This window comes from Stegodyphus dumicola, chromosome 3, assembly GCF_044657685.1.
Source record: "Stegodyphus dumicola isolate Sdum_Otavi_A_Nest chromosome 3, ASM4465768v1".
Classification (NCBI taxonomy): domain Eukaryota; kingdom Metazoa; phylum Arthropoda; class Arachnida; order Araneae; family Eresidae; genus Stegodyphus; species Stegodyphus dumicola.
Window position 1 is genome coordinate 69928239 of NC_140770.1, and position 16883 is coordinate 69945121.

At 32.2% G+C, this 16883-nt stretch overlaps 1 protein-coding gene across 4 annotated transcripts in view; it reads left to right on the forward strand.

Annotated features, from left to right (window-relative positions):
- Tnpo (transportin 1) overlaps positions 1-16883 on the forward strand; it is a 149559-nt gene that overhangs the window by 44294 nt on the left and 88382 nt on the right. For all 4 annotated transcript variants that reach the window (XM_085812990.1, XM_085812991.1, XM_085812989.1 and 1 more), the window contains exons 8-10: positions 578-638; positions 750-902; positions 10674-10846. In XM_085812990.1, coding sequence (XP_085669116.1) covers positions 578-638; positions 750-902; positions 10674-10846 — 387 coding nt within the window. The remainder of the gene's footprint in view (positions 1-577; positions 639-749; positions 903-10673; positions 10847-16883) is intronic.

Consider the following 16883-nt stretch of genomic DNA (forward strand, 5'->3'; position numbering starts at 1 on the left):
ACAAGATTTTTTAAAATTTGAAACCAGTTGATTATTGGTAAGGCATTAATCTATGACCAGCTAGATGGGAAGAGGTCATACTAAATTAAGTAAATTTGCAAATATGTTACAATTTCATGTATTAGCTATTTTTCACCTAAAAAAAGAGTGAAAACTTTTATTTCAACCCAGTACATTGGAACAATACATATTATCAAAATAAACACAAAAGTATTCACATTTTTTTCTATTTAAAATAAAATTACTTCTCCAAGGCATTTAACTGTGAAAGTATACAGTAGTTGTAGGTGACAAGTGTGTGAAATGCAAGGGATTGATATTTCTGCATATAGTAAATCTTTTAAGAAATATAGCAGTTTCTAAAAGATTCAAAAGCATCTGTTATATAGCTGACTGCATTAATTGATTGATGACATTCTATTTATTTTAGAAGTATTCTGTTTCTGAACATTTAACAATTTTAATCTTTCAAGTTGAAATTATTTTAATGTTTGTTATTTAACTTTCAGCTGTATTTTGGATGTATGCAAATTTTCAGTTTATAAAATTTATCTGTTAATTGTTTATTTTATTGCAGAATGATACAGAATCTGACGATGGTTTAGATGATGATTCCTCTTTATCTGACTGGAATTTGAGTAGGATTTTTTTTTGAAGATTTCTATGAGTTTATATAAAATATTTCTTAAACTAAAGCTGATTAATCTTTTATAATATATCTGTCTGTAACCAGTTATGAATTATTTTAGGAAAATGCTCTGCTGCTGCATTAGATGTCTTAGCTAGCGTATTTCATGAAGAACTTTTACCTGTTCTACTGCCAATTTTGCGAGAAACCCTTTTTCACCAAGACTGGGAAATTAAAGAATCTGGGATTTTGGCTTTAGGTGCAATTGCAGAAGGTAGAGAATCAGTTCATCATTTAATAATGCACATGTCTGTCATTTTTACATAAAAAGTATTGGGGGTTGTAGTGTTACATCAGCTATTTATCAACCATGTGATTTTGGGACATGTGAATGAGATAAAACTTCGGTGTTTTCTGTTCGTGATGACAATCTGTTTCAAAAGTTTTGGATTTTAAAATCTCTATTTCATCTTTTAAATTAGTATATCTATGTAGCTGTGTGATTTAAAAGCAAAAAGATACGGTTCGTTTGATAACTAATTAAGTTTTTATTTTTTAATAATATATTTGATATAAAAGTATATTAAATTTATAATGTTGCCTATTGCTGTTACATAAAAATCTAAATATAAACATTTGAAGCATTAGTAATATAAAATAAATGAAATGGTTTTTGGATGTACGAGGGTGAATCAAATATAAAAATGAGCCTGTAGTCTAAACAAAATTTATTTTATAGGAAACATCTGCATTTCTACTAATTATTTTCCTAAATAATCCCCTTTTGTGATACATTTTCCCTAATGTTTTGGTAATTTTTTCATTCTGTTCTCATAGAAGGAAGTTGGACAGGTATCAAACCAGTTTCACACAAATGTTTCCACTTGATCTTTGGTCTCCAATCATTTGCTTCCAAGTGCTTCTTTAAGAGGTCCAACCGAGAAAATCGCATATCAAAAAGACTAGGCTGTAAGGTAGATGATGAAATATTTTTGAGTGCATGTCCACCAGTTTCTGCTGCATTACACCTGCTGTGTGGGGCCTAGTGTTGTCATAGAGGATCAACACCTCGTGGATGGGACAGTCTCATCTTTTGCATTGATACTGAAGCCTAATTTGATCCAAGAGGCCACAGTAGCAGCTTGTATCAGTGCAAGAAATCCAACAGTAGGAACTCCTCCAGCTCCCAAAAACCATGGCCAACACTTTTCCAGGTCAATCAAGTTTTGGCTTTTACGGGTTTCCATCTCCACTCTATGCTTGCATGCTTTGATTGGGGGTGTAATGATGCACCCATGCCTCATCACAGGTGATAGTTTAATGCAAAAAAGCTTCCCCTTCTTCAGAACAATTTTGAAGCAACTGAGAAATGCAAACTCATGCAGCTTTTTGATCATCATCGGAACCTAACAAGCTGAGATTTTTCTAAAACCTAATTGCTTTCTGATGTCTGATTGGACATTCCATAGGTGAGACCAAGTTCTTCCAAAATTGGAAGCACAGCACTGTGCAGCATCGATCACATTCAATAAGCAAAGTGCAGTTCCATTAGTCACACTGGTAGACTGATGGGGCACTGGTCACACTGGTGTGAGAATGATGCTGGATGACCTTGATTTGCAACACATTCATGCCTTGTTTGAATTCATTGCACCAAGCTTTCCTCTTGACTATGAAAGGGGAGCTTCCCCGAACTGGACATGCAGTCTGCTGTAAATTTAGGTTGTTTCATGTTTTCACGGACTAAAAACTGTATGCGTTTCTCAGTAAAAATGGGTACACTCCTCTCATTCATCGTAAGAACTACTAAATAATGCACAGGACAAGCTGGCTGTTGTGGTTCCCTTATTCTAGGCAATCCCACCTAATGACTTCAACTGCCCAAACACATATAATGCCCAACCAATAAAGACTCGCTGATATTTGATCGCCCTACACATTTAATTTAAAAAGTATCCATATGATGGTTTTTAAGAATATTTGAAGTTCTATTGCAATTAGTAAAAGACATTTTAATGCAGTACCTAATATTTCTTGTTATAATGTTTTTTTTTTTTTTTAATTTTTATTTTCTGATTGTTACTTTTTTAAGAAATTAGATGTTTTAAAATATGTTTGTTATGTGTAATTTATGTTTCACTTAGTATGTGCTGCTCCATTAAATATGATATGAAACCTTTCTTTCTACTTTTTGAAATTCAGCTCACATTCTGAAGTAATAAATAATAGCAGTTTTTATTACCTTCTATTTTTCTGTGTATTTAAAAATTGTTCAAAATACAATTCTAATTTTATAAAAATATCAGTCACGGTACAGAAATCTTTCTCTCTTTGATCTCATTTAAACACAGAAACAGATTTCTGAATAAGGGAAAATGTTACTGTTTTTAAAATGCAATACAGTCAAAAGTCGTTAAGACACTCATAATTCGGAATTATCTATAATCCGGACCTCAAAACTAAAAACTTTCTGCGCATGCGCCGGGTTGACACATGTGCATAGGCGTTTACGCGTGCACGTAAGACCTTTTACGACTGTGCATATGAGTGTGCGCAAGTGCAGAATACGTTTTCGCGTGCGCGTTTTATGTATAATGGACGTATAAGCTAAAATTATCTAATTATCTATTTCAGTTAATGTTGATGATTGCATTGTTCCTTAATTTTCGAATTGGATCCGGCTTATTATTTTTTGCAGACTGTAAGAGCAATTTTATAAAAGTAAGCTTAAACTTTCGATTATATCAAATAGAATTTCCGATATATATTTGTTAATATGTAAAGGATTTAAAGCGAAAGTACGTTTTGAAATCCGAAATCTGTTTATCAATTTCACGCTGCTCGGCGGGAGGAACGCCGCGGCAGGCGCGTAATGAATTGGAAGTTGATCTGTCAGCACTATCCTTATCTTCAGCGCAGATGTTTTTATTTTATTTGGCTTATAATTCATTACCAAATGTAGTATTTCATCTCGATATGCTCCGTCTTTGATATGATTTAAAACAAGTTCCTCGTCATTATAATTCGCTTCCGATTGCAAAGAAAAGTGACAGAGGTGATTGAAAACGAAAAAATTTCGATTGACGAATTAGTCAGTGTTCTTGACACAGCAATTATAGGACTTGAACAGCGGAACTTTGTAACTGAACAAGAAATTATGTCTGTTTAATAGAATTAAAGAGAAAGTATTATCACATGAAACGAAGCAAAACTTAAACAACTTACATTGAAAGAAATGTTTAATAAAGTAAACAAATAAACATTAAGCTTTTTCTTTTTGCAAATTTTGATACCCTTTAGATCATAATTGTTCTTTATTTCATAAATTACGGTTTCATATTTTTAATTTTAGAATTTCTGCATGCCATCTTACCAGATTTAAACTGATGATCTATAATCCGGAAAAATCGATAATCCGGAATCGGCGAAGTCCCGACGAGTCCGCATTAACGACTTTTGACTGTATATTAAAAAAAATATTTATAGGTTTTTATATTTGATGAAGTAGTGACCAGAACATCAGTAATCTTGATCACTAGTCTCAAATTGGTGGCATAGTGTTCCATTGCAATTTTATGCAGTCTGCAAATACATTTAAATTATATATTTGTTGTAAATATGGTGTTCATAGTTTTAAGAACACAAAGATATGATTATATAATGTGCACAACTGCTGTTGAATGGAAAAGAGGTAGAGTAGTTTGGGGCTTTTGCATTTGTCACTGCTTATATGCCAATCTAAGTAGTTGGGTAAGGCAGGAGAACTTCCCATGTTTATATAATCGGTAAATTTAGTTGGCCAAGCAAACAGTTGGCTGTGCTTTCAGTACTGTGATATTTCTGTTTTTTTTTTCTGTAGACCTGGTGCTTCTGATTTATACATATCTTGAGTCGTTAGTCAGTTTGCTGGTTGTGTAGCTGCACAGTTCATATTGCCATACGGATAGAGACAAACTAACATATAACTTGTAAACCCTGTTTATTTTTTATTATTATACTTATATCAATGCCTATATTTGGAATTGTGCTTAACTTTTGAATGCTGCTTTGAGCAAATTGAAAATACTGCCAACAGAAATTTCTTGCAGTCTAAAAATCCCTTTAAATTTTAGATAAACATAAATCTGAATTTTTTCTTTGCCATTGTGATAATTAATATTGAAATATTTATTAAGTGAAATTTAAAACTCGGTTACAGTTTTTATTTTGCTAAAAACCAAATTTTATTTTGTTAAAGAAACATTTTTGTTTAAAAAAAGGGGGAAGGCATGTTGGTATGCTTTAGAGTTTGACATCACTTAGATCATATTTTATTAATCATGAACCTTGGGTTTTTAATTTGCAAATAAATTTTGGTTAGTGATAAATATAAGTGAGGCACTGTGTTATTACTTGCTGTCGTATAAAGAACTAATTGTCATATTTTTCTGAATACCTTAAAACGATTATAATTTATTTTTAAATTTGTAAAAAATGATGGGAATAGGTCAAATTAATGGATTAAACTTCAGTGTTAAGTTCTTGTTGCTGATATATATAGTCTACATCTGTTTGCTGTTGTAGAAATGAGCTCTGTTGTATTTGTTGTCAGGAAACCTTGCAAAAATACTTTAATGTTTTTTTTTTTTAGAGACTTCTGTTTGACACTGTTACGTGTTTGTGAAATTACATATTGAGAGTGGTGTGTAAATATTAAGTAATATTCAGGAATAATTTCATAGATTTGATATTTTACAGCTTATATTTTAACAACAGGGTTGCCACGCTATCTGGAAAACCGGAAAAGGTCAGGGAATTCGGAAATTGACCAAAAAGTTCAGGGAAAAGTCAGGGAATTTAAGTGTTTTAGTCAAAATCTGGAAAAGTCAGGGAATTTCATACAACGATCCCGCCAAAAAAGGCGAGTTTTGCACCGACGTCGGAGAGATCACTTTTTGGCGAATTGTGTATCACGTGAGTGTCATTCAGGCAGCTGGCATAGAGCCAATTTTCGCAGCTCCAATTTAATTGTCTTTTTAGAAAGGCAAAGCAAGTTTCCCGCAACTTTTGGTTTCCAGTAACCTTGAGAATAGCATGTGCAGTGCATGAACTAAAGAAAGTACCTGTTCTCGTATAAAACAAAATGGGTTTAATCCTAGTATACGGTACCATGAAGGTTAGAATTAAAAAAATATGTATTGTAAAGAAGGAAAACCTCTCTGCAACAGACGTGGCTCAGTTCCATCATAGCGGGAAACAGCTGTGCATGCGCGATATATCTGTCGCCAAAGCTCGAAACCGATGTCGAAGTTCGAAGGTCACGTTATCAAGAGTTCATAAAATGAATGTCGTTTAAAATTTCTTTAAACTCACTTAAAGGAAAAGAAAATATTTTTTGGCGCAAGTAAATTAATTCATGGATTAGTTATTTTGAGGGGGGGGGAATCTACGAAAATCTGTTTTTAAAATTATTTCGAAAAATCCAAGAAAAAACGTTCTTTGATAAAACGTTTCTTCTTGGATTTTTCGCAATAATTTAAAAACGGATTTTCGTAGTTTTCTTTTTTTGTCAAAGAACGTTTCTTCTTAACACGTGTTTCTCAATTTCCTGTACACATCGCGGAGAATGAAATTCTGGCTGCCAGGTTCCTTCGCGAAATCCCTTGGCAAAATTTCCCTCCGCATTTTACGTAGACGTTGTTTGGTTAGAATAATCTCCACGTATGGTACAGAGGGATTGGGCGACATGATAATGAGCAGTAAACGGGTCATTTTGTTCTTGGCGACAGTTTTCAAAATCATGTGAAGGCCGTATCGTATACTAGGATTTTACCGCAAAATCTTTTCTCTCTCTCTTTTTTTTTTTTTTTTTTAAATAAATACCTTGTCATTTTGCAGTAAAATAAAAAAATAGTAATCAATCATCTAGGATAACCATGTAATATAACTATATTCACTAAAATATCGTTGATTATTCTTATTAAAGTTTTAAGTAATTATTTTTATGTTATTCATATCATTTAATGTTGTTTCTTCCCTTGAAATTTATTTATCATTAGTAAATAATATTTCCAAATTTCAGGAAATTTTCTCTGGCATAATCCTGAAATTAATTCTAACAGTATGATGACATCACGAAATTTAATGCACATATTTTTTCTTTATGTATGCTGCGAAATAAATATAAAATACCTCAATTTAGTAAAAAAATATCATTAAATAGATTTCTTTCTTTCGTTTAGCTGCAGAATGTCTGCAAAAAAAGCCTTATTTTATTCCAGATTTGGCAGATTCTAATCTCAATCTTCAGTGGAGAAAACAACTCCTATTACAATAATATTTGTGTTTTCAAGTGTTAAGGTGCCTTTTAAGAATACACCTCACACAAATTAAATTTACCTAAAATGTAACCTAACTTTTAGCATTGCATTGTGATTTATAAGAACTGGATTAGCCTCGTGTTGAACTGGGGATGATCATGAATAATAATTAAATAAAATGTACAGTTGTTATCCAATGTATATATCTTAAATTTTATTAAGTTTTTTAAGCAGAAAAGTAAACAAAATTATCAAACAAAATGTACGAAGAATAATTAAGAATAAATGTCCTCTGGGATTTATTGAATAATTAAGTGAATTTGCTACACAGTACAAGTAATACCATAATTAATTTACCTGTTAGCACAGCCAACGTACATTACGCGGATAGACTGGAATTTTCTCGAAACATACCTGGAAAACCTGGAAAAGTCAGGGAATTTCATTCTCCTGTTTGAGTGGCAACCCTGTAGTAATTAAAAATTACATTGTGCAATATTTAAAAAATCGTTTTGTGTAACTGTTTTGTCAATAAGTTTTTTTTGCCAGTTCAAATTTAAAAATTAACAGTTACGAAAACAGATTTTAAGCTGAAATGAAAAATTCTTATGTCCTTAAATCATCAAACTAAATTTTTGATTTAATTATTGGTTTAAATAATTATGTAAAGTAAAAGTTGTATCTAAAAACAAATTTTAAATATGCATTTTACTTGTTTAAATGCATATATATGAAGGACTTAATTTTTTTAAATTACTAAGCAAAGATTCATAGACTTACTCAAAGGATTTTCTGTTTTCTAAGGAAAAACTTGCTTGTATTCACATCACACAGAAGAAAAACATCAAATTCTTTGCTATTCAGCTGCTGGAAATATAAATGTGTACATGAGTAACTAGTACTACTGTTTTGAATTGCTAATTCATCCACTAGGTTTTGTACAAATTCATCTTTATCCCAAAACAAATTCTTAAGTTTTTCATCATGATAGCAGTATGTTTTCATTTTAAGAGATCATTTCATGCATAGATTGTTGCAATATGACTTTCAAGTTATTTAGAATTAAGTTGTCATTAATATACCCCTTTCTTTCAGTTGACAACCAAACATACTCAGTTGAATTTAGATAGCTGTTATAAAGAGTGAACTACATAATACTATGTTCATTCTTTATAATATTACAGTTTTATACATTTTTTTTTTTTCCCTCAGAAAGTGTGAAAAGTTTCTAAGACTTTTCAATTATTGTTGATGACACCTTACCACAGTTGAGCCGTGTAATAGGTTGTATCCTTTAAGGTTAAACTTTGCAAACCCATCCGTGTACCTTCTCCTCAAATAACCAGATCAGTTCAAGTTGACAAAAGATTTTTGTAATAATTTCTACTTCAAAACTCCTTGACCAATATGCTGACATTTGGAGGTAAAAATGTAGCCTTTATTTGAAGTTTAAAAGTTTTTATGAAAGTTGAAAACTATGAAAGATTTGCTAAAGAAATATTCTGCAGTATTATACATGATTTGGTGTGCATGAGATTTCGGCTATCCTTTTTTAAACTAGAAATGTGTTTCTGAAAGTTTACAAACATGTTTAAGAGAAATGAGAACGTATAAAACTTAAAACATTGACAAGCATTATGACTATGCTCAAAATTTTCAATGAACTCTTCTGGATGATGTGGCAGGCACATGATTAAGGGAGAATTGTATTTTACTGCTGCTGAATAAGGTCAGGAATTATTCTTGCACTTTTGCGAGTGGTGGGAAAGTTTGCTGATCTAAATGAATTTGATAGAGGGCAGGTTGTAATGGGCCGAAGACTTAGAACAAGTACCTCCAAAACTACACTACTGGTAGGTTGTTCACAATCTGCTGTTGTTAGTATTTATGCAAAGTGGATATATGATGGGGAAACCAGCAGTAGACACCAAGGGGTTAGACGGCACACATAATTAAATAAAAAGGACATTGGTGATTGTCCCACTTGGTACAGCATAACTGGTACAAGACAGTGGCTCAACTGAAAGCTAAATCAGTGCAGGTCCAAGTGTTTTGGAATACACAGCTCAGTGGAATCTGTTGGATATGGGACTGTGCAGCAGATGTCCCTCTTGTGTGCCTTTGTTGATAAAGTATCATTTTTAATTATATCTACATTAGGCCTAGGAGCATCGAGACTGGACCATAGATAAGTGAAAGACACTTGCCTGGTCAGATGAATTGCAGTTTCCTGTTCATGATGTTAATGGTTTTGTCAGGTTCACAGTCTTCCAGGTGAACAGTTCCTCCCTCCAGTGCAGCAAGCCATTTTCAGGAGAGTAGTGGCAGTATTATGCTATGAGGCATGTTCTCATGGGCAGCTCTGGGAGCGTTAGTTATGGGAGAACAGATAAATTTGTAAAAAGTGATAGAGTAGTTCAAATTAGTGGATTAAACTTCGGTGTATGGTCATGGTTGTTGATATATAGTCTACGTACATTTGCTGTTGTAGGAATGAGTATTTTATTTGTTCTAAGGAAATCTTGGAAAAATGCTTTATTTCACTTTTTTTAAAATTTCTTTTTATAGACCTCTGTAGGACACTGTTATTTATCTTGTTTGTGACCATGAAAGCTGCAGATTATCTGAACATAATTGCAGACCCTTACATGGCATCTGTCTTTCCAACTTAAAATGGAATCTTCCAGCGGGACAGTGATGCATGTTATAAGGCTTGAATTGTGTGGAGTGGTTCGAGGAACACAAGGATGAATTTCTTTTAATGTCCTGGCCACCTAACTCATCAGATCTTAACCTTATAAAGTACATTTGGGATGCCAAAGAGCAATTCAGAGCTCGTATACCACCATGTTGGGATATCTTGACTTTGCGTGACCTCTCTGCTTAGACATTTGGTATAACCTGTGTCCAGTCATCTACCAAGAACTTTTAGGATCCATACCAAAGGCGAGTTGCAGGTATTTTGGAGGCCAAAGGTTGTGCAGCGTGCTATTGAATAGGTGGTCAAAATGTTTTAGCTCTTCATTATATATAAAATTGAAACAAATGGAATTAAAAGTAATATAAATGAGTGGAAAATGTGAGCAACTGAAGTAAAACCGAGCTGATGAGTGATAAACTCTTTCCGATGGTCAACATAAAATTTTCCAGATATATTTATTTATTTTTAAGAAAATTTTCTGCTCTTGAAACCAGCAAAAGAATCTTCAGTTCAGTAGCACACTTGAATAACACATTGCCTGCATAGGTGTTGCTTTAGTTGATAATTATAGTTGATTAGTGTGCAATTTTTTTCAGCTCTTGTTTATTTGTTTGGCAACTTTTTGTAGTTTGATCGCAGATCCAGTGATGCTTTTTTTGGTGGTATTTTATATTAAATCTTCCAGATCTTTTATGCATATATAGGTGTTAATAAAATCATACGTTAAATTATAGATCATATATTTTAAATTATGTGCACTTGCAAATTTTGTTGGAAAATTTTACTTTTGATTTTCAGAACAGCCATTATAAATTTCATGAAGTTATGAATTTTTACTGCACGAAGAAATATAAATCAAAGTATTGCTTATATAATATGCTGTATCAAGTAGTGATCTTGTTTGTAATTTAACTGCATATTAATTTTCCCCCAGTCTCAAAGAAGCATTTCAGTTCTTTTGGAAATAATATTTAAAGTGTTAATGTTTCATTTTAATTTTCTAGAATTTCTCTTTTCCCATTTTAATGCTATTAATTAATTTTAGGTTGTATGAATGGTATGATCCCTCATCTACCAGAGTTGATACCATATTTGATTTCCTGCTTATCAGATAAGAAAGCTCTTGTCAGGTCTATAACGTGTTGGACTCTTAGTCGTTACTCACATTGGGTTGTAGGTCAGCCACATGATTCCTATCTGAAACCATTAATGACTGAGGTAAATAAAATTTGAAAAAAATTCTAATTAGTAAATTTTTCAGTTACATTCATTACATTATTTTTTTTATTGTTCATTGCAAGTTTCTGTTCAGTTTTTATTTCACAGTTTGAATTAAGAAGATTGCTGAAATTTAAACAAAAATAGCAATTAAGATAATGTCTATAATTGAACAACTAGGAACTGGGGGGGGAATTGCTGTCTTTCATCTGTTTTAATCTTTGATGAGAGTTGTAATTTTTTTTTAAACTGGTCAGAATTGTTTATTGGTTAAGAGAATGTTGTAGCTGATGAGTATTTGAGAAATTAAATGACATTTTAGTATTTTATGAAATTACGTCTGTAGTATGTTTTAGGAAATTATGAAGCAGTACCAAAATAATAAGAACTTGATTTATAAAAATGTATAGAGTCAATTTGTAATTTCATGAAGTTTAAACTGTGAATGGAGTCAGAATATCAGAAACACTTAAATTTAGAGTAAAGTGAAGTATTTAACCCCTTATATATTTATATAAAAAATACGATGGCTTTGCTCTTTGCGAACCAGCAACCTTTAATTAACTTTCTGCAATTTAGGAGCTTCCCCTAGACCAGTACTTTCTAGAATATGCTAGCCTATTATGTAACCGCTACTATAAATACTGAGTATGTGCCATTTTTCAGTCAGACTGCTTCCTAATATCGCTGCTACAAGACTCTGCACTGCTCTGTCCATCTTTCTTTCCTTTGTTAGAAATAATGATGACGCAGAAAGTTTAAATTCAATCTGTGGTGGTAATAGCCGAGCTTCTGTTGTGAGTCATGCTGATTATTATTTTATTTCACAGTTTAACTTATTCCGTTTAACATAAAATTTGCATATGCCTCTGGACTGAGCGAGTCTTTGACAAAATGAGGCATAAAAGAAAGAATCAGTATAAAGGTATTGGCACAATTTAAATAAAAATCCATTAATCTTCTTTAAAATATGGGCTACTGTTATAAATGTAAATATAAATATTTCAAGAAATTTTATAATTTAATGCTAATTACTTGAAAAAATTGTGAAGTAATTTTTTTTGTAATTAAGTTAAATATTAGATTATGTTTAATAATAATATATCCTACTTGCAGATTAATTTTATTATTACAAACTGCAAAAGGGAAGTTTGCAGCAGAGTTTATAGTAAGATATTAAAAACACACCATAAGGCAGTAACTGTAATTTATTTATTACCTCTTATGTCAATTAATAGTTAAAGGTATGCCATTTACTAATGTGCAAGTCACTTTCCATTGTGTGGATTACTTTTTGAATATGATGCCCCCTCTGCACAACACATTCATCTAGGCGGCGTTGGAAGCTTCCCATAACTCGGCATAACATATTTCCTGGGACGTTGCCAATGGCAGTTGTGATGCGATCCTTCAACTCGGTAATGGTGGCACAAAGTGTTCGGAAAACTTCTTGCTTCAGGTAGCCCCAAAGTCTGCACATGAAAGATCAGGTGAGCGAGGTGGCCAGGAAATTTCACCAAAACGAAAAATTACTCTACCTGGACATGTCTGTCGCAATGATCCATCCATCTGAAACTTTTCCATGACGTCCCAAGTTGAAATGTTGCTGAAATATACGCTGGGTAGCAATAACAGACTAGTTATTCTTGAAATAACTTAACAGCAAAGGCACGATGCTGTGCATTCCTCTGATCCATATTACTGTCACACTCGAAATGGCAGCTCATTAGTACACGAATGCGACACGCCTTCATGCACTATGTCACAGTCCTACGCAAGTCAAATTACGCCATGAACGCTGCCGCACCCTGTATTATTTCAAATTTCTTCTCAATGCTCATATTACTAAAGAAATACAATTATTAGCTTTTCCTGTAAATTCTAAATGCAGTTAGTTTTTTAGAATAATAGAAATCCTTAATTAAATCCAAAAATTCAAAAATGATAAGGAAACGTATTGAAGAAAGAAGCTGATACATAAAGAGAAAGAAATTGTTCTTCAAAGATATATGCAGTTATTATTTTGTAAATTAAACAGCTGTTTATAAATTCAGCCTTTACTGTAACTTACTCCCCCACTAGAATTCATTTAGATAGTTTTTAAACTGAGGTTTTTTGATTGTAAGACAGTGTTTCTGGCCTCCACTTTCACACTGCATTAATTCCTGCCAGCTGTGATGATTTGTAATTATTTGTCTATGCGTTATCGTTCCCGGCATTTGAATTTGTTACGACAATAGAGTTACTGAGTCAACTTGGATTAAAATTAAATTGTGTAGTCTTTGACTACTAGTTGACATTTTTAGTTTGAATTTGACTGTTCCTGTTTAATTACATCACCACAAGCTGTAGTATATTTTGCTAGCATAAGAACATGCCTTTATGTTCTAAGTTCTTTTTAAATAAGAGACTTATTTAAACCTTTATCGACTGTAGTTACTTTCAGACATAAGAATAATTTGTTTCACGTCTGTCAGTCGTTTTGGACTATTTAACTTTTACCAGATCAATGAAAATCTCATTAGGTGCATTATCGGGAGAATCTCATTAGATACATTATCAGGAGATTGACAAGTTAGGAGATAAAGCATGTAGAAATTAGTGGGTACACTGGTTTGCATATTGAAACAAGTTTCTAAATTGGAAAAGATTCTTAAAGAGAAGGAAAGATCAGAAGATTAAATACTTAAAGAGAAGGAAATTAATATAAATTAGCCAGAATGCCTGGGAAGGATTCAAATAAAAAAGGTGCATAAATATTTTGTCGAGTGTTGTTGCTACAAAATATGAATGATTTGTAGCTTTTAATGTGTAATTATCCTAATATCATTTAAGAATCAATGTCATAAAGTACATGATAGTTTCATTAAATTCTACAAGTACTTTTTGAGTAATTATCATTTTCGCTATTTTTCCTTAATTAATGATAACCAATGCATTATCTATGTGAACAATATAGTAAAAGTAACTTAGAAAAAGTTAAAAAATAAAAACAAGTATCTAAGAAAACTCTTACTTTAGTACTTACATAAAGTACATGTATTTTAAACTGTAAAAGAGAATTAGATTGTGGTTTTAATAGTGCTTTTTTTTAACAAATATTTAAAAAAATAAAATTTAATAGTGGCCATGTAAAATTTCAGTGACTAAGGTATCTAACTACTTAGTTTAATTATTTGTAACTAACTGCTCACCCTTACTGCTGCAGGCTAAAGCTAGTTATTGCCTTTTATTAATCTTTACCATTGTCACAAGATGCAGCAGATAAATGTAAAAATTAATGTAAAACTTATTCTTTGCAGCTAGTGAGACTTAAAATAATAAAAGCAACTTATCACTTCTGGTTCTTTAGTAGCTTATTGGAATCGTAAAGTATATTAATTGGGTTACAACCTTAGGAAGTGTACATGAAGCTATGATGCCAATGGCTATTTTCATTGAAATTGTGTCAGACATTTAGAACGTAACTAACTTTCAAAACTTGCCAACTGTGCCTACATCAGACTTTCAGATCTGTTCTGATAGGCAAGTAGCAGTGGTAACAGCAGCCAGTTTTCTGTTACCAGTCATGCTGACTATGATTTTACTTCTCATTTTAACTTATGCCATTTGACACAAAATCTGCCTGCTATTCACTAAACCTCTAGACTGAGCAAATATGTGACAAAATGGGACATATATATATATATATATATATAAATCAACATAAAACTGTTAGTAAAACATAAATAAAATGTCACTAATCTTCTTTCAAATATGTCCAACTATTTATTAGTGTAAAATGCTTAATGATACTTGATAAATTTTATAAAGTTGATTTTATTCTCAAATTTGTTTTATAATTATTTTTATTAAATTATGTTTAATAATAATTCATCCTGCTTACGGATCTCTTTTATTCTTTGGATGGTATTACAAAAGTGAAGTTCAGCTATAGATAATATCCTTAATTGAATTTATTCAGTTCCCTCTTGCTGATATGGGCCTTAATTTTTTTCATTAATGGTGCACAAGTCCTTAATTTCCCTGTGCAGAAATGTGTACAAACCCTGAAAAAGATTTAAAAGGGATTCAGAAGATACTTTTTCGTGACATCTGTACGTACGTATCTCGCATAACACGAAAATGCATAGCCTAAGAAAGTTGAAATTTTGTATATAGGACTGCTATAACATGTAGTTGTGCACATTCCTTTTAAGTTGAAATTGGCCGCACCAAAAGTATATATATATGCTTTCTCTGTTATTCAGCTCTGTGAGCACAGTGTTTTTTATTCTTGTATGTTGGTAAATTGTGCATTTTTTTGCTTTAAAAATATGATTGAATTATGTTATCTTTATGTATCTATCTAAATCTCCTCCGGTTAAGATTTTTATACCTTTAGTTAATCTGCATGCAATAATTGTAGAATTATCAACAAATTAAAAGTTGTTTAAGGGTGGCTAAGCCTAATTTTTTTACAATAGCAGCCATATTTGTTTACATTTGAAACTTAGCAGAATAGTGATTTAAGTCAGTTTCTGCACACTCAGTGTCTTTTTGCCGAGTGGAACCAAAAATAAACTTTCAGTTTTGTGCATCAAGAAATGTGCCTTCTTGCGCACTGGCCGAATTGCTAGCTTTTGCATTTAAGTTCTGATTTTTATTGTAAAAATTGTTTTGGTGTTTTATATTTTTATATATTTTTCAGTTAAGATATTTTGAGGTTTTATGTATTTTTGCCATGTCATGAAGTGAGAACTCAATTAATTGAATGAGGAATATATCTCTAATGAAATTCGTGGAAATAAGTTTAAATGAAATGCAACAAGAAATGTGTACAGTATTCTGTACAAGGAAGTCGTGGTGTACGCATCAGATTTTTTTAAATTGAAGTTTAGTAGTAATTAGTTTCAGATAAAAATACAGCTTTTGCTAATTTGCTTAGTCTAATCTTTCATTTATCTGCTCAGTTATAAAAGTGTATAATTTATCAATTTAATAGAATAATCTGTTATAAAAAATTAGTCCATAATTACATTTTGCACCATTTTATTTACTTTTAGGCCAAGCATTTTCTGCGCTGTATTCTACACTTCTGACTATATTTCTGTTCAATTCAACCTGTGCACTGTAATCTGCATAGAAAATAAAGGCTAGGTGTTATAAATTAGCAAAAGCCCATAAGGGCTACTAACTTAAAGAGAGGGATGCTTGCCTTCGTGGAGGATTTTGTAAGGAAAACTAGCTTGTATTCACTTTACATATGGGAAAAACCATAAAAAACAACAATGCAGCCTGCCTGCAAGCCTAAGATCGAGCTTAGGTCAAATTCCCAGCATTTCAGCAGCAACTTGAGGAGAAAAAAGGTTTTGCGAATTGTGGGTTGCAGATAACTGTTCTCTTTTCATGTAAATTTAAATTGTAAAGATACTAACAATAATGGGTACAGAGTTGAGGAAATCGTTTGAACAATCCCTGCAAATCACAGCTTCCATGCTTTTACAATGTGCCAGATAGCATGGTCTGACATCACAGACACAATAATTCGTTCCAGTTGCCAGTACAAGAGACATAACTTTACAACCAGTGTTGAGCATTCTGCACTGTGTTTGTCGCGAAAGCCTTTCGATTTCATGAGGGCTGAAGAACCAATGATCTTGTTTTCCCTCTATCGTTCCAGCTATAAAAAATCAACGGATGTAAAATACTGCTGAAAAATTAAGGAGGCGTGCTAATTCAGTCTGCAGATTTTTTCCAACCGAACAACACGCCAGATTGCTCTTGAACTCTTAACTAGAGAGACCCTTGTAAGCAGGTTCGTCACGACATGAGGACTATACTTCACTGCAATAATTGCTCCATGCTATCCATTAATTATATATATATATATGTAAAGAGCTTCTCGTAATTGTAATAAATATGTTTTGAGTTCAAAATGCAGTAACTATTATACAACCTCTGAAATATACTAATCATTACATGGAGTCAGGAAAGCTACCTGCCACTGTTTATCACATGGGTATTGTTTTTATATAATAAGAAAAGTGAAATATTT